Below are 26,270 nucleotides of genomic sequence, written 5' to 3' on the forward strand. Positions count from 1 at the left end.
TCTTTGCTTAGCATGGATGTGCTATCATTTATTTAGCTGGTGTACAGACTCTGCCACTGATTTATGCCACAACCCAAAAGGGTGCTGATATATACAGCAAGACTGTTTGCTCAGCTAAGCTTTACCTGCTGCCAGCCAGATGAATGAGAGATGTCCTTTTGAACTCAGAAAGCTTACCCTTCTTACACCTCCACATCTGCCTTTCAGCTCTTGTAAAACACACCAGAAAGCAGTGGCAGTGAAGAGCTGCTCCCAGCACGAGCTTGGGCATGCTGAGCTATAGCCCTTCCTACACTGCACTGGGAGAGAACTACACAAGGATGGATGCTGCTGTGGAAAAACTGAATAGCAAAAGGGTGGTGTTTGCCATCAAGACAAAGAAACTAATGATGTGCCAGGAAGCTGTTTTGAATAAAGACCAGCAATTCCCTCCCATGCAAAATGGGACACATATCCGAAAACAACCTCTTCTGTGCTTTTTTATCTGAAACAGCAGCTGGGTGGAGAAAATTTAAGCAGCGTTTTTCAAGAGAAAAGCATATGGTACAGGAATAAGAAAAGCATTAAAGATAGTCTGCCTTCCATTGGTACTATTTCTTGATAATACGCAACTCTAGACCAGGGAAAAGGACATTAATAGGAAACGAGTCCCCTCTTACATTCAATTTTTGACAGAAGTAAAACTTGCGCGCAGAAAGAGCATGCAGTACTTCTGTATTTACTCTCATCTGGTTTTTATGGCACTCAAGATTTGTGTCACTTTCTTGTACCAGTGCACATTACAGGACTTGACATTCTGCTTTGAGAGCAGCACCTCTCGGCTCACACCCTGCTCTCATTTATATGAAAGCAAAGTGCAGGAAATATTCCAGCAAAGGAAAAAGATTACAACAAAGCCTTCTTTGAAGGACACAGCTGATTTGAACAGAGCACTGGTGCCATCCCAGATATCAAAATAGCACTTTGCATGGCACAAGGGTTCCCTCTTATCACACAGTCTAAAAGACATGCCTCACTGTGTTGCAAGATCAATCCATGCGGAAGAAGTCAAAGAAACTTCGTGTCACATCCATATGTGACCAATCAAGGGTAGTTCAGTTTATGACAAATTACTACTCAGTACCATTTCTGTGTAATGCTTAATATACAAAAAGAGATTTTTCAGTACTAGGTTTTTTCAACTGTTTAATATAAATTTCTTGCAGTTTTTTGTTGCATTACAATATATTTCATTGCTTTTAAATTTCAACAACAATATCATCTATATATGGAGCATACCAAGAGAGTTTCTTTGGACAGAGCAATTTTTATGCTGTTATTCTGCTGGTTCCTATTACATTCATATGCACATACATATTTATTATTTTATATCATTGCATCTTTGTAATGCTAACTGTTCACTAAGAACAAAACATGTGTAGGCTAACTTTCCCTTTTGGTTTTCCTGCATTTACAATGGGAAGAATTAGATTGTATTACCTGTGAAGCATCACATACCCTTATGACATTCAGCAAGTAGTTAGACAAATTCTGAAGTTTCTCCAGAACTCAAAGCGTTCCCAAGTCTCACATTACCACACTGTTGCAAAACCATCCTCTGGTATAGGTTGGTCCATCCTGTTCTCTTTTGTTTCGCTGACCCGCAAAGAGGTGGGAGCTCTGTGCCTCAGCAAGTATCAGTGCAACTCAGCTGCTTACTCAGTGTACTTTACAACAGAAATCCTTATACACACCTGAAAAAAAACAGCCCTCTGAGCTATTCTGCAGAGGCTAGAAATGGGCTCCCGTCTGGGTTTTCTCAGTCTTCAAGTCAGCCCCTACTGAGTTTGATCTGCCTGCATAGAAACTGACTAAGGGCTACCAAGATTCAGCCCACTAGAGATTAAATGATATTAAAAGAAATAATAAATAAATAACAAAAAACCAGTGAAGTTTGTCTTTAAGCAAAACATCAGCATCACAGTAGCTTGGATTCTTCACTGCCCAGCGTCTACTTGGTTACTAGAAACTGAGAAAAAAAAAAAAAAAAAAAAAAAAAAAAGCATAAATGAGCATTCAGAAGTATTATTGACTTCGGAGGTCCTCAAGTTTCTTATGCATTCCTTGGTAGGGGGGTTTCCAGTGCCAGCTTTCCCTTCAGATAGCCCTGGAAAGTGCAGTCTGAACCACAGCAGGATTGGCTGGCTGCATAAGAAATCCCTGGAGAGGAGAGGAACGCACAGTGCTGCGGAACTCTGCCAGGCACTGAGCACTGCTCCAGCCCATAGAACAAGACAGGACAGCTGCCATCCCCAACAGATGAGCTTCAGAAAAATGAGCTGCAATAGGTTAACATATGGGTGCCTACATGCAGTGCATACCCTACCTCTCTGAGGGGCAATATATGGTAGAGGAGAGCATTTCCACATCTCCAGTGCTTGGCATTACAGCCTTGGACCAGGAACCAGTGCAGCAAAGATGCTGCTCATGTATGATTTTACCCACCGAGCCAGCAAAGGAGCAGAGCTGACAGCATGCAGCAGTAACTTCTAAAGACAACCGTGGCAGTTCATTTCAGTACCCACAAAACAAAGCCTATGAGGAAGCCACTGGGATGGTCTTAAATCACAGCAGGATCCTCTCCAGGCACTAGAACTGCTCAGGTTCTCAATAGCAGAGATGGTGATTAAAAGGTACAATAAGCTCCTGGCCAGACTTAGGCCTCAACTTTCATCCCTGTGCATGTGGTTTAGAACCTTCGGGACCTGCCAGAGCTTGTCCACACTAGAGGAGGGACGCTAGGAAAATATATAGGCACAATGGGATTTATTTTAACAAACTAAAAATGCATTGTGCTTTTGGAAAGAAATTCACAATATTATGCTGCCATGGAGTAAAAGCTCTATGTACCAATACGTTTTCTGTTCCAAGTTAGTTCCCAACTCCAGGATTACATAAGTGTTTTAGTGAGCACAGCTTTACATGTAGACAGTTTCTTCTTCTGATATATTTTCAGTACAAACTCTGCTGATGTGCCATAGTTTTTATATGTTTGCAATATACATCTACCTGAACAGCAGCAAGATTCTGTGTAAGCTATCATATTGCTGCAGGAAACAAACAGCTATCTCACATTTAAAACTGTTTTCCTGACTTTTTTCCTCAAAGAAAATGCATATCATTAGTTGTGTAAAAACCAAGCTACCACATGAGGCGTATTTTAAAGCCTCTTATAACCAACAAAGCTTGTATGGCATCCTCAGAGCAAAGAATGTCCAAATATGGCTAAGAGTTAAGTACCCTGAGAATTAACTGCACTTAATAAATTCACTGAAGTCCTTAAGTCCACGTTTACCAGGAATCAGAAAAGAAAAATAAGGGAAACAGAAAGTGATTCCACTCATTTTCCTGCACCATTATCTAAAGTAGTTGTGTGATAAACATCCTCCATATCTTGGATGCTGGAGGCATCTGTTGAATCTTGGTCACTGACTACAATTCCTACCGAGGAAAGGCTTGAAATGAATGAGTGCATCTTTTTTGCATAAATATCTCTAATGTTAAAATAAGGTAGATCATTACATTTCTCTTTGCGATCATTGTTGCACTGGTCTGGGTCAATATCTTTTTGCTTTTGATAGTACTTAGAGAACTTATTGAAAATAATGGTGATTGGAAGGGCTACCACTAGTATCCCACAGATAATGCATAAGGTGCCAAGCAGCTTTCCAGCAAGTGTGACTGGGTAAGTGTCCCCATAACCAACAGTGGTCATGCTGATAGTTGCCCACCACCAGCAAACGGGGATGCTGTGCAGTTCTGATGAGTCATCGTCCTTCTCCACCGAGTAGACAAGAACTGAAAAAATAGAAATCCCAACAGACAAAAACAAAAGGAGAAGTCCAACTTCCTGGTAGCTGTGTCTCAAAGTAGCGCCTAAAGACCGCAGTCCTACAGAGTGCCTGGCCAGTTTCAGGATGCGAAATATCCTCATTAACCGCAGGATCTGCACCACTTTCCCCATGTTTTCAATATCTTCACTTTCTTCTTCCTTTGTGTCCACAGCCAAGGTAGCGTAAAATGGGATAATAGAGACAAAATCAATGATATTCAATGGTTTCTTCCAGAACTTCTTTTGACTTGGAGCAGTGATGAGCCTGATCACTAGCTCAGCAGTGAACCAGATGATGCACGCAATCTCCACAGCTTCCAGCACAGGGTCCTCAATCTCTCTGTCGTTGGCATCCAGCCTTTGAAATTCGGGCATGCTGTGAATGCACATGGCCACAATTGATGCCAGCACAACACTCAGGGAGGACACGGCGATTAACTTGGCAGACAAGCAGTATGCAGGATTTTCCATTCTGACCCAGATCTTCTTTCTTATTTCACCGAAGCACAGATTATCAAACTTTTCCAGCTCTTTATCAAATAAGGATGATTCTTCATTAGAGGAGTCAATGCTTCTGTCGTTGCTTTTCTGATCCCAGTCTTTCTCAGGACCTTCTTCTTTCCTCTCCTGGTACCGGTTGCTGCAACAGGAATCAATAAACAGCTCATTTATCCCCCAGTACTCTATTTCCTGGCAGAAGGAAAAGACACAAAGCTCCTCCATGACGTGAAGTTTGCCAGTGTAGTAAAAGTTCAGAACATATCGGAACAAGGATGGATTTCTGTCAAAGTAGTATTCCTTGTCTGCGACGCTGTAATCATCACATAGTTCTAGAATAGCCTCTTCTGAATGGCATTTGAGAAGTTTCCCAAGCCTGGTATGAGGAAATCGGAGCAAAGTGCTTTGATCCACTGATTGCTTAAAGCCGCCCACATTCAAATTGATAAGTTCTGCATCTTTGCCAGGTCTGCGGAAAAATTCACCATAAACCATTTTGAACAGCTCCACTGCTGATGCCCAATAAGATTACATTGAACCTAAAGAGAACATAAAATATTATTAGGTCATTTTGTTCCGTTTTGTTCTTGTGACACAACCTTTTTTTCCATCTCCAACTACTATGAAACAAAACAAAAATGATGAGTATGATTATTAAGCATTTCACAGAAGTGGGTTTGGTTTGATGATTTAACTCAGCTTTACAAAATTTGAAAGCAATGGATTCAAGTTTAGCACTCCTCAAATATTTCAAGTGTGGCAGAAGAATGCCTAATTTATCAATAAATCAGTCTCTATTACTATCACATTGACGTTAATACTTCATAGATTCATTGCAATGCAGCTGGAAATCTTTGGTTGAAAGAAAGAAAACTTGACAATCCATCAAAACACTTAGGGCAAAGATTAAGAGCAGGCATCTCAATTATGGTGTCAGTAGAGTTGTATTGATTTAAATGAACTGGCAATTTATAATCCGCTACTTTCAGCATTATTCACGTGAGCGTGAACTGCAATTGCTTCTGTTATAATACCAATTCATTTCTTTCAGGAGTCACACACATAAAATCATTCTGTATTCATGAAAACATATCAAGTTTGCATTTGAAGCTTCCCAAACCCTGACTTTAGAGTTCTGTCTTGCCCATATCTGGGTGTCTGCAATTCCTCACCATATATTTTCTCTGTATTCTTACTCACCTGGAGTGTCTCAACTCTCTTACAACCTTGGTCAGCTCCGGAAGTACTTTCTATTCTGCCACAATACAGACACAGACACTATGGTAATGCTGGAAAGCTGGTGCTGAAATGTCATTTCTGGAGACAAACTTGCAGAGATAGAACTTCTACAAAAAATCTACCTCAGCACATACATGGATATCTGCAAATAGCATTTAAAAAGGCAGTTATAGTTACCAGAAAAGAAGTTAAATTCTCCAGAGGAGTTTAGTTCTTGCTTTCCTTTTAAGAAAGAAAGTCTTCAGGCAAAAACTGGCAGTTCGTACACTTGTCATGTGATTGTATGTAAAAGAAGATGATAAAAAATTATCAGGAGATGATAAAAAAATTTTGACATCTGACACACATTAATTAATGTGTACTAAGCTAATTTATTTCAATTTGATAGGGAAGACAATTAATTTTAATGATGACAAGAGAGCATGTAATCTTCCAGTGTTAACTGATTTTGCAAAAATATTGCTCTGGTGCTCTATAATGACTTGGAAAAGCTACTGAATGAACTAACAATTCCTATACTTGTCCATCTTCCAGTGCCTCCAGCACTGGTCTCAAATATTATTCAGATTTGAGATCTGTTTTGATTTGAGTCTGAATATTTTCTGCTGTTCAGACAGGAACATCAGCATTTCTTTACGTCGAAGAAACCTGGGCACTTTCTTCAAACAGAAATCACACCTGGTCTTTAGTAAGTGCCAAAGTGGATGGTTCAGACTCCAGATCTCAAGGATAAGTCCTACTTTGCACCACCAGAATAAGTAGGAATCAAGAAGTGTGGCGGGTAGGGATAGGGGGGTGGGGAAGAAAAATAAAAAAAGAAAAAAAAATAGAAGAAAAAAGAAGAAAAAAGAAAAATCTGCAACCTTTATTAATTGTCAGCTAATAGAATTTAACATTCATTCTGCACTGGGTACTTGTCTTAATAGGTGAGCTCCTCTGACATCTAGACCCACTCCATCAATCTGTGAATATATCATGTTTTATTGCTGTAGCTCTACATGAAAGATTAAATCCATGGAGTCTTGTGGCTACAACTTGACTGAGATGAACTGTCCTCTTGGTATGAATCAACTGTTACTACCCTGAACAGAGATAAGGCTGCATCTACAACATTGCCAGACACAGCCCCATCAGTCACCAAAGTAACTTGCTTGGCAATTTCACAGGCATTTCCATCTAATGCAGAACTGACTTCTCACTTACATTAAAAAAAAGTATGGAGATGTAGCCACTTTCCAGTGACTGACACTAAGATTATCATCCCATATAGGAGGATCCAAAAAGGCTGCTTGCATTGGAGGAAGGGATCCACAGAACTACAGAACCCCCATCATCCTACTGTAGAAGAACCTATATCAAGATAATCCCATCCTAACTTGTTGCAGAGTCAAGTTTCATGTGCAGTGTTGTTGGCCTTATCATATATTGATTATAGCAAAAGAGGGAAATGGGAAAACTCTTCAAACTTTTCACTAAATATCTTTTTACTAAATATCAGTAGAAGGAAAATGAGATTTAGATCATTCTAAGAGAGAAAGAACCAATCTGCCCAGAAGACTCTATCAACCAGAAGTAAAATCTCTCCAACTGAGAATACAGAACCTGTAAAATGCAGTGATTTCTTCCTCTCTGTGGTGGATGAAGAAGAGCAGCAAATCCACTTCTCCAAGAGAGTGATCAAGAGCTGGAATGGGCTGCCCAGGGAGGTGGTGAAGTCACCATCCCTGGAGGTGTTGAAGAAATATTTTGATGTTGTATTGATGGACATGGTTTAGTGGGAAATACTAGTGATAGGTGGAGGGTTGGACTGGATGATCTTGGAGGTCTTTTCCAACCTTAGTGATTCTATGATCCCTGCAATTTCCATGATGGAAAGGACTTTTCTTGTCTCTTGCCAATCCAGTGTCTTCCAGCAGAGGAGTAACAGAGAAAATAGATCATCAGGATCTTAATATGGCAGTGGTTCAAAGAATGATTTAAGACAGATTCAAGTCTGGGTTTAAAGGAAGATTCCGATGGATATTCTGTGCCACGACCTTCTCATTTCCTTCACCTTTAGCCTCACCACATGCAAGGATTTGTTTTTAGGATTGTCACAAACATCGCTAGAGATCTGTTCAGTACTCTTTCCAGTACTTTCCATTGTTCTTCCACAGTTCCTTATGAAAGTAGGAGCATGGGATCTAATGCTACAAGCATGTATTTCCTAATCTTTGTTCACAGGTGTCAGTCAAACCAAAGCTACTGCAAACCTCAAAATATTTCTCTTGTGTGTAACAACTACTGACTTCAAAAAAAAGGCACATAAGATCTTGCAGCTAAATAGCTACTCTGGCAATTAATTCTGAAAAATCATGTTTGTATCCAGGGTAATCTAAGAGTGAAAGAAAAAGTTATTTTGAAAAATGGAAAACAGCACTTTTTAATACTTTTTTTATTTTTTTTATCACACTGCAGATCCCTTCAAACTTCTCTTCAATCCAGATCAGTTGGAAACATCATTAATTTTACTGCATGCACAGATTATCATGCAGTCAAGATAAAGTTCTTGAAAAAAACAATGTATGAGACACGCTGCTTCCTAACTAAGCAAGACAGAGAGCAGTCAGTTTTTATGGGATGATAAACTAGGTATATAAAAGTGATTTTACAACTTAAAATGTAGTTTGAAGACAGGTATTTACTAGCTAACAGAATGACTGTAAAACACAGTTGCTCCAAGTGTTTCCCAAGGCTCAGCTTTTACAAATGACTAAGACATAAAATAAAAGCACGGATTTCCACTCAGAGATGAAGGGCGGAAGGACTCAGCTGATAATTAGCTTCAATTAGGATCAAGAGCCAAGCTATAATTTTACATCAGTATAAATTCCTCCCAAAATTTCTCAGGGTCTGGAGGAACTGGAGGTCAAAGTAGATTCAACAGCAAGCCAAGTCTATTCATTGATTAATTTCAGTGAGTAAAACTCCACTTTCAGCAATTCATTAAGAGGAGAGCACTAGAATGTAAACTAAGGCTATAAAAAACAGGCAAGATTTAAGATTATCGGGTGTGAGTGGTAACTGTAACAAAAAGAAAGTAAGTTTTTGCCCCAAGCAATGCTGGGGCAAAGACCACAAACAGCAACTTCTCTCCCAGCACAACATGCTCTCTACTCAAGGGACTTTTCACTCACTCAGCGGACTTTTACCCAAGGATAAAAATGTGCTCCGCTTGAAACAGTGCCTTCCTGGAGTGCAAAAGCCTGCATCGTGATCCTCCTAAGAACACAGAGCTACCACAAACTTTTCAGCTCTCAACTTCAAGAACGTCATCAACCTCTTTGATCTGGCCTTCTGTAAACACCAAGTATTCATATATAACGTAATAAACTGCTAACCATTCCAAAGCACACACTTCTTGCCCTAGAGAGTCTTAGAGAGGAGGCAAACACATAGCAGATGTTAGTTACTTGGTTGCTTTAATTGATTCAGTTGTTTTGATGAGCTACTGGGTATGAACTCATATAGAATAGAAAATGAAATGAAACGAGAAAGAAAGATGCTTATTGCAACAATCAACATTATTCTCTGGGAAGCTAAAAAAGAAAAAAACAACAAAACAATGCGATAGAAGTTCCAAATGTTAAGCTTGAGGGCCAAATAAAAACCAATCATAAGGAAAGCTGTGTGAAAAGGATATAAACATTAGAATAAAAAACAAAACAACAGGATTCAGCTCTTCCCAATCCAATATGGGGATGGGTTTTAGCCAGCGCTTCTGCAGTAGTATAGTATTGGTGAGGCCACAGATCCATTGTCTGGCATGGAAGGCGACAGCACATTTCTGGGGTTTTAGCATGCTGTGCAATCCCTAAAGCTCACGAAAGAAGAGCCACAGGGACAAAGTTTATGTACATGGTCCCTTTGAGATTGCGACACCGTGGATGCATAACACAGAGTGAAGGGCTGTGGTTTCCAACCTCTTTGAGATCAAATCCCTTAAAGATTTTTAGTGAGGATGTGAACCCCATACCACAAATGTATTCATTAGGAAAGTTTCTCTTTCTAAGTTTTCTTTCACATACTCTCTACAAAAAGTCCCTGTACTCAATGAGGTCCTACATGAAAGCTTTTTTGACATACTGCACATTTACCTATGCTAGTGTCTCAGCTATTGGTAATTCTGAATTGTGACAACTTCTGCTTTTGTTAGCACTAATCTGTCTGTGATTATCCACGCACAAAGGAAAGGAAGTTGAACTGACTCATGGTGGGATAGACTATGCTGTACTTCACTACATAAAACATAAATACAAAAGGTTCAAGACCTGCTGACACTGAAATCAGGAGGTTACAGTACTGACCTGAAATTAGAGGACAGGGAAATCCTTATAACTCTAAAAACTCTTCACAGAGCTCAGGGGATGTTTTTCCCCTCAAGGAATCTAATAATCTTACAGGATTTCCATTTTAGGGTTCTAAATTCAGACAACTGAGCTTTGAGAAATGAATTCTGAAGTGCCTTATTTGAGCACCTGGCTATCACCAGGAAACAGATTTTGCCTCCTCACAAAGCAGACAATTACATAGGTTCTAATTTCTGTTGATTACCTGACAAAACACTCTAGCCACACATATGCACCTATAGACATCAAACTACTTTTAAAAACTAGGTATATGACCCCAGAAAACTTCAGTTCAGAATCAAAACCTTAACCAGATTTGGCAGTGCTTGGATTTAGAACCATGCAAGTAGCGCAAATACTTGCATAATAAACCACCTAAAAGTGACATGTATGCTTTCCAACGCACTGAACACAGTAAAACAGCTAGGTGCATTTACTTAATCAATCACAGTTAAAGTTTGAATTGAAATCCATTTAGTATGACTTAATGCCTGTCAGCTGGATAGTCATAACTTCTTGAACACACATGATTAAGTCTGAAAAGATACCGTATTACTTGGTGCTCTCATTATGATATTATCTGTACCCAACTCTATTTTGCAGTATTTGATTCTGTAAAGTTCACTTCAAAATCATTTGGAGTCCGTGAAGGCAGAAATGAATCTACAAGAAAATAAGTCATCTAAGTACACATGGCAGGAACATTAAAAAAAAATAAAATTCTGTGGTAATGGATGCACCGTTGAGGCAACGAGGATAAATTCATCAGCTAAATTATTTGCTTAGTTGTAATTTATTTTATATATCCTATTAGTGGCGACATCCTTTATTCAGAATACTACAATAAAATGCTATGAAAATAATGGAGTAATACAGCTACAGTTCTCTTGAAGTGCATTCAGTTCAGCCTCCCAGAAGACCTTAGGTAAATGAAGTTTGCGCTGAAGTCTCCAGGACCAAATGCTGTTCTGAAGTTACTTCCACGTAAACCTACTTGGCCAAATTCATCCCTGGTTTGATTTTATTATCTCAACAGATTTTCAGAAATTGAACTTGTACCGTTATGCCTGCGCACAGTTGCAGTGAAATGGAAAACAGAAAGAAACAACAGCAGCTGCTAAGAGCACCGCTGGCAACAAAATGTAAAATCATTTCAACATCTGTACCTGTGGAAAAACAGTCTTCAAAGCAAAGTGTATTTTCATAAAAGTCACCTCCCTCACAAGACTGCATTGGTCAAGGAAGAAATGGAACTATTGCAACTCAAAGTGAAAAGAACAGAAGCAACAATAGAGGAATATGTCACTGCAGCCTATGGTTCATCCCACTGATCCTGTGCATATACTTTCAGGAGGAATTAATCACCTGTTGGAAAAGTACTTTTCTGTATATTAAGCAGCACAGATGACTTGTAAGATGTCTAACTTGGGTATGGCTAGCGTTAGGAAAGAACAGTCCTCCCCAGAAGTGAAATTTGGCTGATTATCACTGTGAGAATGCTGGCAAGGATGGAGTATAGACCAAGGGTAAGCATAAGAAAGGAGAGCGTGAAAGCTGCCAGCTGTAGCATCAACAAGATAAAAACTTGCTTGGGAATGTGGTTTGTGGTCTGAACTGCTTTACATAAAAAGAATTCCACATATCAGAACATCATCTTGGAAAATGATATTAAATAAATAAATAGAAAAAGGTATCCTCTTCCTAACCTGAAAAGTTCCCAGGGATAACATGAATTCTGACATTTACAAGCCTGGCACCTCTCTATGTTCCCAATGGTTCAGCAATTTATAGTCTGCTCAGATAAAATTAAAAGACCATTATCCACCTTAACTAAATGGAATTGACAGATTAAAATGTGTTTGCTTGAAAATCTACCTGTGCATCCCCACCAATTAAACAGTCACAATGTTGTATTATGACACCTGTCAGTTTACACAGTGAGCAAAAGATATTAATAATTTCCTTGAGTTATATTGTCCTAATTGCTGAAGTTCACAGCAAAAATTTAAGAAGAGAAGACGCACAAGGCATTATTAGAACCAAGTCAACATTGCTATAGTTTGGTGATAAAAGAAATTATCTCTCTCCAGATTAACTTTTGGACAATAATTTTATATGATAGGTCATATTCTTGGCATCCTCCTTCCATTAGAAGTACAGGTTCAAAACAAGAAGTACTATTTGAACTGAACATTGTAACTTCTAGGTCAAAGCACCTCTGCAAGAAGCACAATTTCTACAGATTCCCTTCCTTAAAATCAATATTCCATATCTCATTTTCTACAGACTCCTACATTCTTCCCATTCAAGTAATTTTCCAACAAGTATAATAAAAATATATTGGTAGTTTATGTTATCATTAGTGGTCAGAAACTCCTGATATGGAATCCCAGCATCAGATTCTTTTCCACAAAGGAAAAACAGCATGGAATAAAGGTACATTGGTGCATTTCTTAGTTCTTCATTCTCATCGTATTTCACTCATAAGGTTAGCTGAGCTTTGAAAGGTTAGTTACCAGAATAAATAAGATGATGCAGACAGCCACGCAGGGAAAGAAATAAATAAACTTAACATCTAAAGAAAATAAACAACAACAACAACAACAAAACACATTTAGCTGCAGTAGAAAATATAAATATTACTCGTACATTCATAGTGCAGTGCAGTGTGTTGTCAGAGGTGAGAAACTGCACATCTATCCAACCACTACAACCTCTCAGGCCTGACATAAAGGCATAAGTAACCAGACATATTTTCTCTTTCTCTAATACAGAAGTCCGTGCACCATTTAAAAGACTCTTTCCAGTCTGAGTATCAGTTGCTCACAAGCCTCTGCACAGAGGCAAGTTACACCTGCAATCAGCTATTATAATTCTCCCATGTTAAGGAAAGGAAATAGGAGTTTGGTGAAATTCAGATCATTTTTACGTCATGTAGAAGGAGAACAGAAAGTTAAGATTTAACTTACTGCAAGGAAGAGTGACCTTGATATTCAAAATATCTACTCTTTAGTTCATCATAGATTTTGTAATTGTAAGGAAAAACTTATATTTTTCCTCATTTTGAAGTCTGAGGAACTGTCCTCTGCTCCCCAGTGTGGATGACTCCTGACACCACAGGGCTGTAGTTATGCTCTGTGAGATTAACTCTTCCTGATCTTCTGTTTTTTAGAACCAAGACAATGTTCCTAAAGTGCACAAAGTCAAACTGCAACAGTCAGTTGTTCTAAACAATGACAAATCTATGCACAGAATCACAGAATTGTAGGGGCTGATAGAGACCTCTAGAGATTGAGTCCAACCCCATGGTAAAGCAGGTTCCCTAAGGCAGATCGCACAGGGAAGCATCCAGATGGACCTTGAATATCTCCAGAGAAGGAGACTCCACAGCCTCTCTGAGAAGCCTGTTCCAGTGCTCTGTCACACTGTCAGGGCCCTTACCAGAGCAGAGTAGATGGTGAGGATCAGCTCCCTCGACCTGCTGGCGATTCTTTTTAATGCACCCCAGGGTACCACTGGCCTTCTTGGCCATCAGAGCTCGCTACTGGCTCATGACCAACCTGCTGTCCATCAGGACCCTCAGGTCTTCTGCGAGCTCCACTCCAGGAGATCATCCCCCCCTAACCTGTACTGATACATATATCATAAAGCATGCACCCAATAAAACAAGGTTCCCACCTTGTGCTGGGAAGAGGCACTTATGCGCATAAAACCCAAGACTTTGTGGTAGGATATCATGACAGAACGAAAACCTCTTATGAGACATCTGCAGTAAGTCCTGCCTGAGCTAGCAATCACACCTTCGCTAGTACTTAGGCACAGCATCAAAATACCAAAAAGAACAGTTCAGCTGTGGATGGCATAGCACTAAACTACTGAAATTGGCTACCTGTAACCTTTGAAGCTATGTTAGTTTTATTCTATTCTAAGTTCTAGCTTTGGGATAAAGTATTTTAAATAGTCTCTCCTTACAATATTTCTATGAGTATAACTCAGTCGTTTACCTTTTTCATTTATGAAGAAATGGTTGTATTAGTAATATACCAGAAGTTACAGAACTTAGGTCAGGAATGAACCTTGAAGAGTCACCTGATTCAAAGCCTCCCATCCCTCAAGATAGGATCAGTTATTCCTAAACAGTTTTTAACAGATGTTTATTTATTCTTCTATGATAAAGACTATCCAGAGGGATTGCATATTCTAGCCCACCACTCTGCTACTAGACATCACTTTGTTTCTCTCCCCTAGACTTCCCAAGTAGCATCACGTAGCATCACAAAATAATCTGCTTTGAAGTGATCTTTGGAGTCTATCTTGTCCAACCCAATGTTCAGAGCAGGTCCAGTCATAGCAGGCTGCATTTTAGTCAAAGCCAGCTGCATTTTTAGTATCTCCAGGGACAGATAATTCTCACATTTGCTGGGTATGTATTGTGCCAGCGTATAATTCCTCCTATAATGTTTTTTGGGGTTTTTTTTCTATTGTCTAACTAGAAGATCTTTCTTTCCAACTTGGGTACATTGGTTGTGCCCTAGACTGTACTGCTGCATGGGATTATTGAAGCCTGGATGGAATTTCTCCAGGCAGCTGAAATCCCTTTTAACAGCATCCTTTCAGCATATTGGTGTAGTATTATCCATCTCAGTCCAGATTACTTCAACTTGGCTGTCCTCACATAGCATTTAACAAGAAAGAATATTGCCAGAAAAGGTGTGAATCAGGTATTTGACAGGCTAAGATATAAAACTGCATCACTGCACAAGTGTTCAATTGACTATTCAGAGAAATAGCTGAGACATTGTTCCTGCATGCAAAAAAACAGGATAGCCAGCAAATAAGTTTTTCTCTGAATAAGCATTAGCCTATGAGTGCAATCCATCTCAGCACCTGTCAGTATTACTATCCATCTTTTTCTTTTTTTTTTTTTTTAAGGAAGTATTAAGTGGCTACTAAAACTTGGATTTACATATGAATAATTATATATCTCACATTGGCACCACTTATGAGATACTAGAGGCACTGTGTGAATGGGTTGCATTCTAGCAACACTAACAAATGTATTTACACAGCTCATAGCAGCATCACCATCTACTCAACCCAGGACTCAATGCTGAGCCCCTTGAAGTGACTCAGGAAATTTTTATCATTGCCATTCAGTGGCAAAAAGTTTGGAACAAATTATGACAACAAAGCAAATTAGAAGGAATTTCAGAAGGCAGAAGCATCCCTTCCCTGACTACCTTCTTCTGCCCTATTTCTACAAACATGGTTTTCTAATGCCTAGGATGACCCACACAAATGGCTGGGCAAAATCCTTCATCAGCGGAGGTTTTGCTGAAGGTTGTAAAAAGACAAGGGATTTCCCAGGTTTCTGCCTGGGTTACACTTTAGCTAGACAGATACGTAATCTCCCAGAAAGAGCCCCAAGGATTTCAAAGGAGCAACATCAGGGTGGCAGCTCCTTACCAACAGATCCAGAAAGAAATCTGAGATCCGGACTACATATCCCCAGAAAAGGAGATAAATCTTCCATCAGTGTTTTGCTTACCACAATTTTTGTGTTAAATTGAGCAGTGTTGTGTTCCTGCTTCACTACCCACATCCATGAGTACAAGCAGACACAAACTTCTGTGGGATCAGTGCCTTCCATCTTCAGTCTGAGCTGAAAGAACCCATATTTCAGAGATTTTCCTTAGTCTTGAAGTAGAGAATAGCTTCAGAGCAAGAACTAGATTTAATTAAGCACATTCAGTGCATCAGAAGAAACTAATTTAAAAACAATACACATTTGTTTTCAGTTGATAGTTTTCCTTTATAGGCTGCTGCTTAAAGCAAAGCACCACCAAGCACCACTTTAAGAAAAACCCATTTGGCCTTAGCAGCATAACAAATCTACAATTCATGGAGGAAGAAGAAAGCAAATGAAATTACCTTTCTTGTGGCTTACATTTGAATGAAGTACTTCACCATGTACTCAATAAAACCTGGGAGAGAAAACATGCTGCACAAGAAGGGCAACACTACAGCTTTAACTCTATTAACACTACCTCAGATGAAAACAAGTCCTGTAATGTTCAGACTTTGCATCTGAATACACAAACACTTGCAACCAGCAGTAATCACTAGGATTTATTGCTGGGAAAAAAATGCCTGAATGCCTCTGAGATCCAAGTTGTGAGTTCAGGGCCAGCAACCCTCAAAGATGCCAGAGGAATCTCATGTGCTTGCACATTCACAGAATTATAGAATCATTGAATGGCTTAGATTGGAAGGGATCTCCAAGATCATCTAGTTCCAAATACCCTGCCATGGCAGTGTTGCCAACCACTAAATCAAGAGCAGATCATGAAATCATAGAATCGTTTGAGTAGGAAGGGACCCTTAAAGGCCATCCAGACCAACTCCCCTGCAGTGAACAGGAACATCTACAGCTCTATCAGGTGCTTAGAGCCCTGTCCATCCTGATCTTGATTGTCTCCAGGAATGGGGCATCCGAAACATATCTGGGCAAGCAGTGTCAGTGCCTCAACCATCCTTACTGTAAATAACTTTTTTCTTATATCCAGACTTTAAATCCCCCTTTTTTTAGTTTGAAACCACTTCCTTTTGTCCTGTCCTTCTGTCAGTTTGCTCAGGGCCCCATCCAGCCTGGCCTCAAGCACATCCAGGGACAGAGCACCTATCACCTCTCTGGGCAGCCTGTGCCAGAATGTTAGGCTTTTTTAAGTTTCACAGGTTTCAATGTATGTCACAGACTGCTTGCGTCAAATACACTAGGAGACCCAAGGAACTGACTTGCCCTTCACTTTGCAGAGTGAAAATAGTTCTTTGCCTGGTATAACGGAAAACAGTAAGAGAAAAAGCACAACTCATTGAAAATAGCATCTTACAAGAAAATGTGACCATAAACATCATTACTATTTCCAGACTGAAGGCAATGAGCTAAATATCAGTGAGGACCCAAACTATCCCTATTCTCAGCTCAAGCCTTTACCAGTTTCACAGATGAATTAAAAGAGAAGTATTGATCCATACTGGCTGTCCTTTTCAGTGTCAACATTGTGCTGGACAGGGAGGTACATGGAGTTTCTTAGCTTAAGAAGAGTGAACAAGGCAGCATCCATTCTGCAGCTTAGTGAGGGTAAAGGTGGCACTAAAATGTCATGCTGAAGCCATCATTCAGTGCTTGTCATTAGCTAGCGCTAAACACCAAGGACTGATTTAAATTTGGGCCGCAGTGGTGGCTTGGCTATTTTCAAAATCAAAGCCTAACATATGGCTTTATTCGTTTTTTTTAACTGCCAATAAAAAGAGTTCATAAAATTACAAAGCAGTTTCGGAACGATGATGCAGTCAAAACAGCAGTTGCAGTGATTCAGATAACTACAGAAAGAAAATATATAATAAAACCTCCTATGAAAAGAAGTCTTCCTTGGGACGTATCTGATCCTCCCCACAATTTAAATTGCAGAATCATAGAAAGGCCTAATTTCCCAAATTGGAGGAGACCTGCAACCGGCAGGGTTTCCATCCTCTAGACCAGGCTGCCCAGGATCCCATCTGACCTGGCCCTGAAGACCTCAAGCGATGGGACATCCACAACTTCTCTGGGCAGAACCTTGACCAGCACCTCACCACTCTAAGTAAAACATTTCTTCCTAACATCTAACCTAAATCTCTCTTCTTTCCATTTAAAGCCATTTTCTCTTGTCCTATCTCTATCAGACCACGCAAGAAGTTGGTCCCTTTCCTGCCTGTAAGCTCCCTTCACAGGTACTGAAAGGTTGAAAGGAGGTCTCCTCAGAGCCTTCTCTTCTGCAAGCTAAACAAGCCCAACTCCCTCAACCTTTCTTCACAGGAGAGGTGTTCCAGCCCTTTGATTGTCCTCGTGGCCCTTCTCTGCACCAATCCTTCCCACACTGGAGGCCCCAGATCTGGACAAAGTTCTGCAGATGGGGTCTCACAAAGGCAGAGGAGAAGGGAACAATCACTTCCCTCTCCCTGCTGGCCACAAACACATCAACTGACAGTAACTGTACACTGAAGTAATACTGTACAGTAATCATTGCATCTCACAGACTATGAGATCAATCCTTTTCCCACTGAAGCCAGCACTGAGAATCACCTCTGCAGTATCTCCTCCCCCAGCATCAGGGAGATTCCAAGCTGCAGCGTGCACAGCAGTTAGCATCACTGGAAACAGCAAGAGATCAAGGGATGGAGGTAGAAGAGAAACACAGAGTTATCAGAAGTGTCTCCAATTGTCATCAAACTACCCAGACTGTGTCTTAACTCCTCCATGCAAATCAAAACTGTTCAAAGATTTTTTTCTTGGTTCTCTGCCTCCCACAGGTAACCAACCTACCTGTGGTTATATCAACATTAGTGATCAATCTGTTAGGCTCAGGTAAAAATAAAGCACAGAGAAATATGAAATGCCCTCCATATGGGACACCAAATTGCTAATACAAAGTTTTATAAGATTACTACATACAAAACACTGTTTGTCCATAAATCTTGTAGAACTTTATTAACTTAGAAGTGCTGGGAGGCAGATGCCTTAAGCTTTGGAAGCAGAACATGAGGCTTGAGGGGTGACCTGTTCAGTGTCACACAGCAGGTCAGTGTGTTCTACTTCAGCCTTCCCAAAGCTACAGAACCTCTGTCTTTGCTTTGCTTTTAGTGAGAACTGTAGGAGGAGAGGGGCCAGCCATGCTCTGCATGGGTTGAGCTCCAAGCCTGGTGTGAGAACAGCACTGCACTGGAATGATTAAACACAGAGCATAGTTAACCAGCTCCTAAGATATCAGTTGGCATCTAAATTGCTTGTTCACACTGATGAAAAAAGACAAAAATGCACAACATCTTCCTTAAACCAGCCACACTCTGTTTTGCCCATGTGCCCTTTTTGTTGTTTTTATTAACATACTGGTAAGATTAAAACATTTCCAAAAAACAGGGGTGAAAAAAGAAACATTGATTGATTAACCTTTATTCCAAGAGAGCTCCCAGTGCTGGCTGCTTGGAACAACAGGGAATCCTAAGGGCTGGTGGAAGCACCCACAAGAACTGAGCCATCAGGGCCTCCCCATGAGCCATCTCCCAACTCCTCACAGCTGTGTAACTGCAGAGCTCCAGCTCAGACCACGCAGAAATGTGAAGGCAAAATTGGTGAGGCACTTCAATGTGAAGGGTGAGAAAATGAGCTGGAGAAGAGAATCATAAAACCATTAAGGTTGGAAAGAACACCAATATCATCAAGTCCAACCATCAACTCATCACCACACCACCAAACCACTTCTCTCGGTACCACATCTCCACATTTCTTGAACAATGACTCCATCACCTTCCTGGGCAGTCTGTTTCAATGCTTCACCACTCAATGTGCAAACCTGCACATCCAGCCTCTATCCAACCTGCACCTCTTCTAGCACAAATTAAAGCCACAGTCAACACCCTCTCCCTTGACAAGGAAGATAAATATTTTAACAGTCATCTCATGTAGAGCAGAATGAAAAACAAAGCAAAACCATTACACACAACTGTCATATACAGAATCTTCTTTTTAAGAAATAACACATTAGTTATCCACAAATAACAGATGACAGCAGTTTGACACACTACTGTTAAGACTTCGGATATGCTATGAATGACAACAAGACACAGTAAAATAGAACCAAGTCAGATATAATGGAAAGTAGAGTATAAAGAGGAGTATTAGTAAAATATAGAACAAGAAACAGGCAGAGAAGGAAATGAGGTATAGCAAAGAATGAACAATGGAGAAGCAAATGAGGGTTGTGTCTTGGTGCAGCTGATAATCTGGTGCAGAGTCACTGACTGCAACAGGTCAGTGATGGTGACTCTCAGCTAAGGATTTGTCCCTCTGCACAGAACCAGAGAAGGACAATCAGACCAGCCTGCCCGGGTACACCCCACTAAGAAAATAAAGTGGCAACGTAGCAAGGGAATAATATGATCTCATTGATAACAAAAGGGAATGCAAATTCCAGAAAAGAAGAAACTAAACAGAAAAGAATGGAAGGAGAACAAGAAAGGAGAATATATAGAGAGGGCAATGGCAAGATTAGAAGAAAATATCCACAGGTTAGTGGAATACATTTCATTTATTCATGAGCTCTGTTTTATTATGTGTCCTTGGCAGGGATCCCGTAACTGAAAATTTGCAAAGCAGAGAATGATGTAAGTTTGGAGACTTGAGTCTCGTTTCTAGTCATTAGCCTTGGGCAGGGCTTTTTAATATAGGTGCCCCAGTAGCAAGTAAACAAGTTCTTTAAACCAAGATCCTTTAGGACTCATGCTGCAAACAAATGCGCTTAGGCAGAACCAGAAAGGGATTCCGGGAGAATAAGCAACCTGGCCACAACCCACTTGTAAGTAACCAGGAGGATAGACAGGCTGCTAGGAGAGATGCTGTTCAACCCCAGCTCAGGTCAGCCTACACAAAGCATCTGTCTTTCACATGCACTCCTTGCTAGCTGGCATTTGCTACACCTGGGAGCATGTGGGGCTCAGCACACTCAGATGGCACAGGAAGGGCTGCACCCGGCTCCCAGCACACAGTCACAGTGGCAGCAGCACTGGCAGCTGTCCCAGCACAGGGCCAGCACAGGGCCCAGCACAGGCTGTGCTGGGAGCTCGCCAGGACAAGGAGCACACCCCTGGCAGATGCTCAGGACAGGGAAAGCCCAGCCATCTCCCTGTGAGTTTCCCTGCAGCTCAACTCAGACACTGCTGAACTTCGTTTTACTCTGAGGCTGAACCTGTCCCATGGTCCTAGAGAGAGTGAGCAAAGAAATGCTTAGGAATACTCTGTTTGTACAAAGAACACTTTAAGAATACACCCAGACTGCATTTACCCTTGGGATCACAGTGAAGTTTGCATCAGTTCAACCTTTATTGATATCTGCTTCTTTGCTCTCAAACACAAATGGGTTGAAGGCTTCCTACTATTTTGTTGGTTGTCTCAGCACCGAGATTGGTAAGACTTTCAGATACAGTGTTCACGGAGGACAGTCTCTTCAAAAAGAGCTGTAACATCCTGTGTTGTCAATACATATAGATTTCACTTATTTTAAGATCAATTTTAGCACATCATTTCAGCCGGTATAGGGAAGGCTCAATAGACAAAGCAAACAACCAGGCAATTTGGATATTGGAAGTGGATGGTCTTTGAGGTCTCTTCCAACCCAAGCCATTCTTTGAGCCTATGATATTACTTCTGGACCCTTCCCAATTTTCAAATACTGCAATTGAAAAACAACAACAACAACAAAACACAGAACTAATGATACTGTGCCTCCATAAAAATAAATGCTTTGAAAAGCAAGAACCACCCAAAAGCAAGGTATGGATACTGCCAGTAAACGCTCTTGTATCATCATTTAGCTGTCAACGCATATATAAATCATTTACCCAGTTTCAGAACATAAAAGTCTCTTTGCCTATCCACAGTGCTGTCTCAGCAGAAGTTCAGATACACAATCCATGTTGTTTTTTCCCAGTTTGCCAATTGTCTTCCATTGCCGCAAGTGCAACCCTTCTAAACATTGAAATCTGGACAAGTAGAAGTTAACAAGAAGATCGTAGGATCATAAAGGATGGAAAGACCACTGAGATCATCTAGTAGAACCACCATACCACTAAACAACATCACTAAACAACATCCCTAAACAACATCTACCCTTTCCTTGAAAACCTCCAGGGACAGTGAAGGTTTTGAAAGATGCAGTTCTGTATTAAAAAAATAAAAGTCAGTTCTCATCACAAATGATTACTGCTCTCTACATCACTGCAATGGGCAGCTTCTTCTTAGCCAGAGATAGCAAATACAACCTGCAAAGTTAAAAAGCCACCACTGCACCAAACACTCGCTCTTGTACAAAGTGCGTTCCTACCTCCTCAGTAGGATCCTCTTTGGATGTTAGTCTGAAGAACTTATGCCATCTATTGGCCTCGACCAGAGACAGATGCTCCGTAGAGAACTTTAATTCTGGGAAAGCAACTACATTACAAGGGATCTGAGGGTAGATCTGCAAGTTCTGCTAATGGAATCAATACACTGCCTCTGCTCTGATCCTGAGGTCCACCTGGCCTGGCTGATGCTGCTTCAGAACGCAGCTCCCAGAATAACCAGTTAGGTAAAAAAGAGTATTGACACAAGGCTAGCACACACTGCTTGGGAATCCAGAGACGGAGCAGCGAGGATTTGCACTCTTACAGAAGCACGTAGGAAAGGTCTTTATTATGATAAGATCTAAAATCAGGGAAACTAACTCAGTAACTTTGCCTCACGTTGTCCATGCAGAGAGAAGAGACTTCTCTCCCATTCATAGTGGCTATTTAGTGATCCACGACTCCTCAAACCGACTTTGCTTTTCTGTCTAAATGCATTTTTAAAAGGCAAGGCAGAGCTCTGCAATGCGAAAGAGACTCGGAGACGTTCCCTATCGATCCGCTCCCGCACAGCCCATTAGAAGCGGCCGCCCAGCATCACCTCGTCCCCTCCGCGGAGCCGGAAAGATGCCCACCGCCGGGGCTGCCTCCTTCGTAAGGGAGACGGGGAGCTGCGGGCGTCAGTCGGCTGGAAGTGGGGCTCCCCGGCACGGAGCTGCAGCCTCCCTCCTCCTCCTCCTCCTCCTCCTCCTCCACGCCGGCCGTTCGTCCCGCAAAGCGCACAGAGAAGCCATCCGAGCCGTGCGGGGCTCTGCCTACCTGGGACCGCGGGGCTCCGCCGCGCTCCGCCCGCCTCCGCCGCGCTCAGCAGGAGCTGCCGGGGGGCGGGAAGGCGGCGGGCGGGCTCCGACGAGTCCCCACCCCGGCTTCGGGCATCCCCGGCACCTTCCCGGCGGGGCGGGCGGAGCGGCGCTACCGCCGTCTATGAGGATCTCGCACCGCGTCCCGGTGGGTCCCATCCCCAAAACGAGCGTTCCGCCGCTCCCAAAGCGCATCCCACCTACCGGCAGTCCCCGAGCTCCCACGCTCCGCGGATCGGGGATGCTACCGGGTGGGAGGCTCAGGTTGTGCGCTCCGCCGCGGGTCGCTGCGAAGTGGAGCGCTCGGCTCCCACCTTCCTGCTTTTGTGCAGCGGCACCGCTCGCTGAGTGACACCGCGAACGGGATTGATCCGCTATCGATTCGCCGCCGCTCATTTGCTGAAGTGGCGAATAGACGGCTTTGCTGTGAGGCGTGTTGGTCCCCACGTGCTGCGGAGGGAAGCGGTTCCTCTCGGTTCTGTGCCCCCAAGATTGCTTATTTCTGCCTCACCCAGCGGCAGCAAGAAGTGAGGGCAGCTCCCTGGGTAACCGCGGAGCACAGCCCCGGACCTTGAAGAGTGCTGCATGAAGGGATTGGACCCAGCGATCCTCATGGGCCGCTTCCAACTCAGGGTGTTTTGTGTATCTCTGGTTCCATCTCTTATCTATTCCAATGTTGCCTTGAAAAATGCTGTGGAGGATTTTTCCTTTTCCTTAAGGAAGCCCCCTAAATCCATCAACATTATCATAATTCATTTCAGCATTTAGGAAACAAATGTATATGTATTTCCCCAATTTATTTATTTATTTTTTCTAATGATTGGGTGAAAAAAAATCACATAAAAATGTTTCAGTAAATCCTTCTCCCCTCCCTCCCTCCTTTCCTTTCTTTCCTTCCTTCCTTCCTTCCTTCCTTCCTTCCTTCCTTCCTTCCTTCCTTCCTTCCTTCCTTCCTTCCTTCCTTCCTTCCTTCCTTCCTTCCTTCCTTCCTTCCTTCCTTCCTTCCTTCCTTCCTTCCTTCCTTCCTTCCTTCCTTCCTTCATTCCTTCCTCCTCTCTCCCTCCCTTTGTCCCTTCCATCCTTCCTAGAATTCACTTCATGCTTTAAGCCAAAGAATTCCATTTAACGAGGTTATTTAACAAGCGTGGCCTCTTGCTGTCGAGTCAAACTGAATGTTCACCATGCTGTAGTGCTGTTGTGCTCCCAGTGATATTCTGAAGCCTTACAAGTGTCCTCAGTTGTGAATCACAGAATCACAGAATGGTTGAGGTTGAAAGGGATGTCTGGGGCTCCAACTCCTAAGACTGAGGAGGGTGGGGATCTTAGGACAACGTGTGTATTCTTCTCTGCTTGTGTTTTCCAGTGTTCCCTTAAGTTGCTATGCAGAAAGGGTTCTTTTTCTTGCATGTCATGGCATAAAATTGCATTAATAAAAGACTGTTTATCGTCTTCTTGATCAGAATCAGAAAAGTTTAATCACTGCAGAATATGGCTTGTCCAAAAACTACGTGAACCCTTCAGTGCTGTGCACAGCAATTTGCATTTCCCCTACCTTTTTTTCTGAAAAAACAGATTCTCCAGCAGCATATTAAGTCAAAAACAATGAGCTGCACAGAATGACATTTAGTTACACCAAGTTTATAAGAAATTAAGGCACTGAATGCAGAGTGACTTTCTTGGAACTATCCAAACAGATAGAATAGAATTCTTGAAGATGAATGAAGCCATTTCGGTGGGTCACTCAAGGATCTCAGCATAAAAACTGAAAGATTCTGAATAGGTATTGTCACTGATAGATATCTGAAGGATAGCTGAAAGATATTGTCACTGGCTTTGGAAGTGATGCCATGGCATAGCAGTCTGTCATAGGGTTACATAATCCAAATCATCACAGGTGAGGATGTGAGAGGCTGGAAACTGCTCAGAGAGGGGAGCAGCTCCCCAGGCAGCAAGAGCACTGCCATTTATAGAATCACAGAATCATGGAATCATTGTGGTTGGAAAAGACCTCTAGGATCATCTAGTCCACCTGTCAACCCCCGGCTACCATGCCCTCTGACCACATCCCTTAATGCCACATCTCCATAGTTCTTGAACATCTCCAGGGATGGTGACTTCACCACCTCCCTGTGCAGCCTGTGCCAATGCCTCACCCCGACTCACCACCCTGTCCTAAGCCACCATTGTGGCTGCTGGTAAATCTCATGGCTGGACTCTGCCTGCCACATGCTCTCTTGGCATCTCACCCATTCTGCCAAGATACAACCTGCATTATCATAACTCACAGCTTCTTGCATCAGCATCATCTTGTACTGCTCTTTTCTGGTCAACAAGCCTTGTCCCTGGGGGGCAGCACATTTAGAAATGTCAGTCCTCTCCCCCCGTATTCTGCAGATCCAGACATCATCTCTTTCTCATTCACATCAGGAAACAACACAAGACTTAGGAACTGCTTTTATTTGTGTATTTGATGCATCATGGCTCGTTTCCACATAAGCAGTACTCAAGCACTGAGCTGTCTGAAGAAGCATCTTCCCTTACAAAGCAGTTTTTCCGCGTGCTTCCACTACAACACCACAACTCCCCTGAGCTGTGCTCATGTTGTTACACAGAGGGCTGGCTTGAGGGTTTTGGCAGGTTTTTGCATCCTCATTTGAAAACATGCTCTGGAATTTGCTTGACTCGCTCCTCTGGAAAAGGAGAGAGGTCATTTCTAGTTTCCCAATGCAGGAAAATTTATTGGCAGCTGTTGGTGGTGGGCATATGCTTAGCTGGCAGCAATGAGAAAAGAGATAGAGGGAAATCCAGGATGCAGCACTATCACCATCGTAGCACTGCAGAGGTCTGTAATAGTGCAAATAGTACTTACTGTTGTTTATTGGATTAAAAGGACTATGAGATGAAGACTGCTGGGGATGAGTGACAAATATAAGGCTGGCCCACAGTATCCTGTAGTCTAGCCAAAGGCCAGCCAGAAAGGTTTGTATTCTGAAGGAAATCATTATCGAGTGCCTGGATTCATTTTTACAAATATTAACTCCTTCAAAGCTGCTGGTAATAAGTTAAGACAAAAACATTGCTTTGAATCCCTCTTAAGATGAGAAGTTTTTCACAAATGGAGGGAACGGAGTGAAAATTTGCACTAGAGAACATATGGCCACACTGTGAGAGATTGCGACCCCCATAAAATGACTTATTTCCTTTTTATGGCTCTCTGAACCACGTAGTGAGCTCATCCTATCAGGCTGCCACTTACTAAACTGAACTGGAAGCAGCAATGCCCAGAGCATTGTTGTGCAGGGGTTTGTTGTTTGTGTAATTCTGCCATCCCAGGGGGGCTGGCCATTTATTCCCCTATTTGTTTCCTTCCCTGAATTGCTTTAATTCAACCAAATTCTGTCAGCACTTAAACCAAGAGGACCCTATTAAAGGCAAATGGACTGCATGTTCTTCCTCCACAAATGCTCATCATTCAAACTGCCCAGCTGTGGGATGAAG

General features: G+C 41.9%; 1 protein-coding gene across 2 annotated transcripts; it reads right to left on the reverse strand.

Moving 5' to 3' along the window:
• Window positions 1-1,178: 1,178 nt before the first annotated feature.
• Window positions 1,179-23,241, reverse strand: KCNS3 (potassium voltage-gated channel modifier subfamily S member 3). Of its 2 annotated transcripts, none has more exons than XM_072332428.1 (2): window positions 22,732-22,788; window positions 1,179-4,908 (listed from the first exon to the last, which is right to left on the reverse strand). In XM_072332428.1, the coding sequence occupies exon 2, from the start codon at window positions 4,862-4,864 to the stop codon at window positions 3,380-3,382; it is 1,485 nt and encodes a 494-aa protein (XP_072188529.1). In that variant the 5' UTR covers window positions 4,865-4,908; window positions 22,732-22,788; the 3' UTR covers window positions 1,179-3,379. The 2 variants fall into 2 exon arrangements, with proteins under 2 accessions (XP_072188529.1, XP_072188528.1); XM_072332427.1 differs by lacking the exon at window positions 22,732-22,788 and adding an exon at window positions 22,977-23,241 and having other exon boundaries at window positions 2,118-4,908.
• Window positions 23,242-26,270: the final 3,029 nt, after the last annotated feature.

This window comes from Excalfactoria chinensis, chromosome 3 (genome assembly GCF_039878825.1).
Source record: "Excalfactoria chinensis isolate bCotChi1 chromosome 3, bCotChi1.hap2, whole genome shotgun sequence".
Classification (NCBI taxonomy): domain Eukaryota; kingdom Metazoa; phylum Chordata; class Aves; order Galliformes; family Phasianidae; genus Excalfactoria; species Excalfactoria chinensis.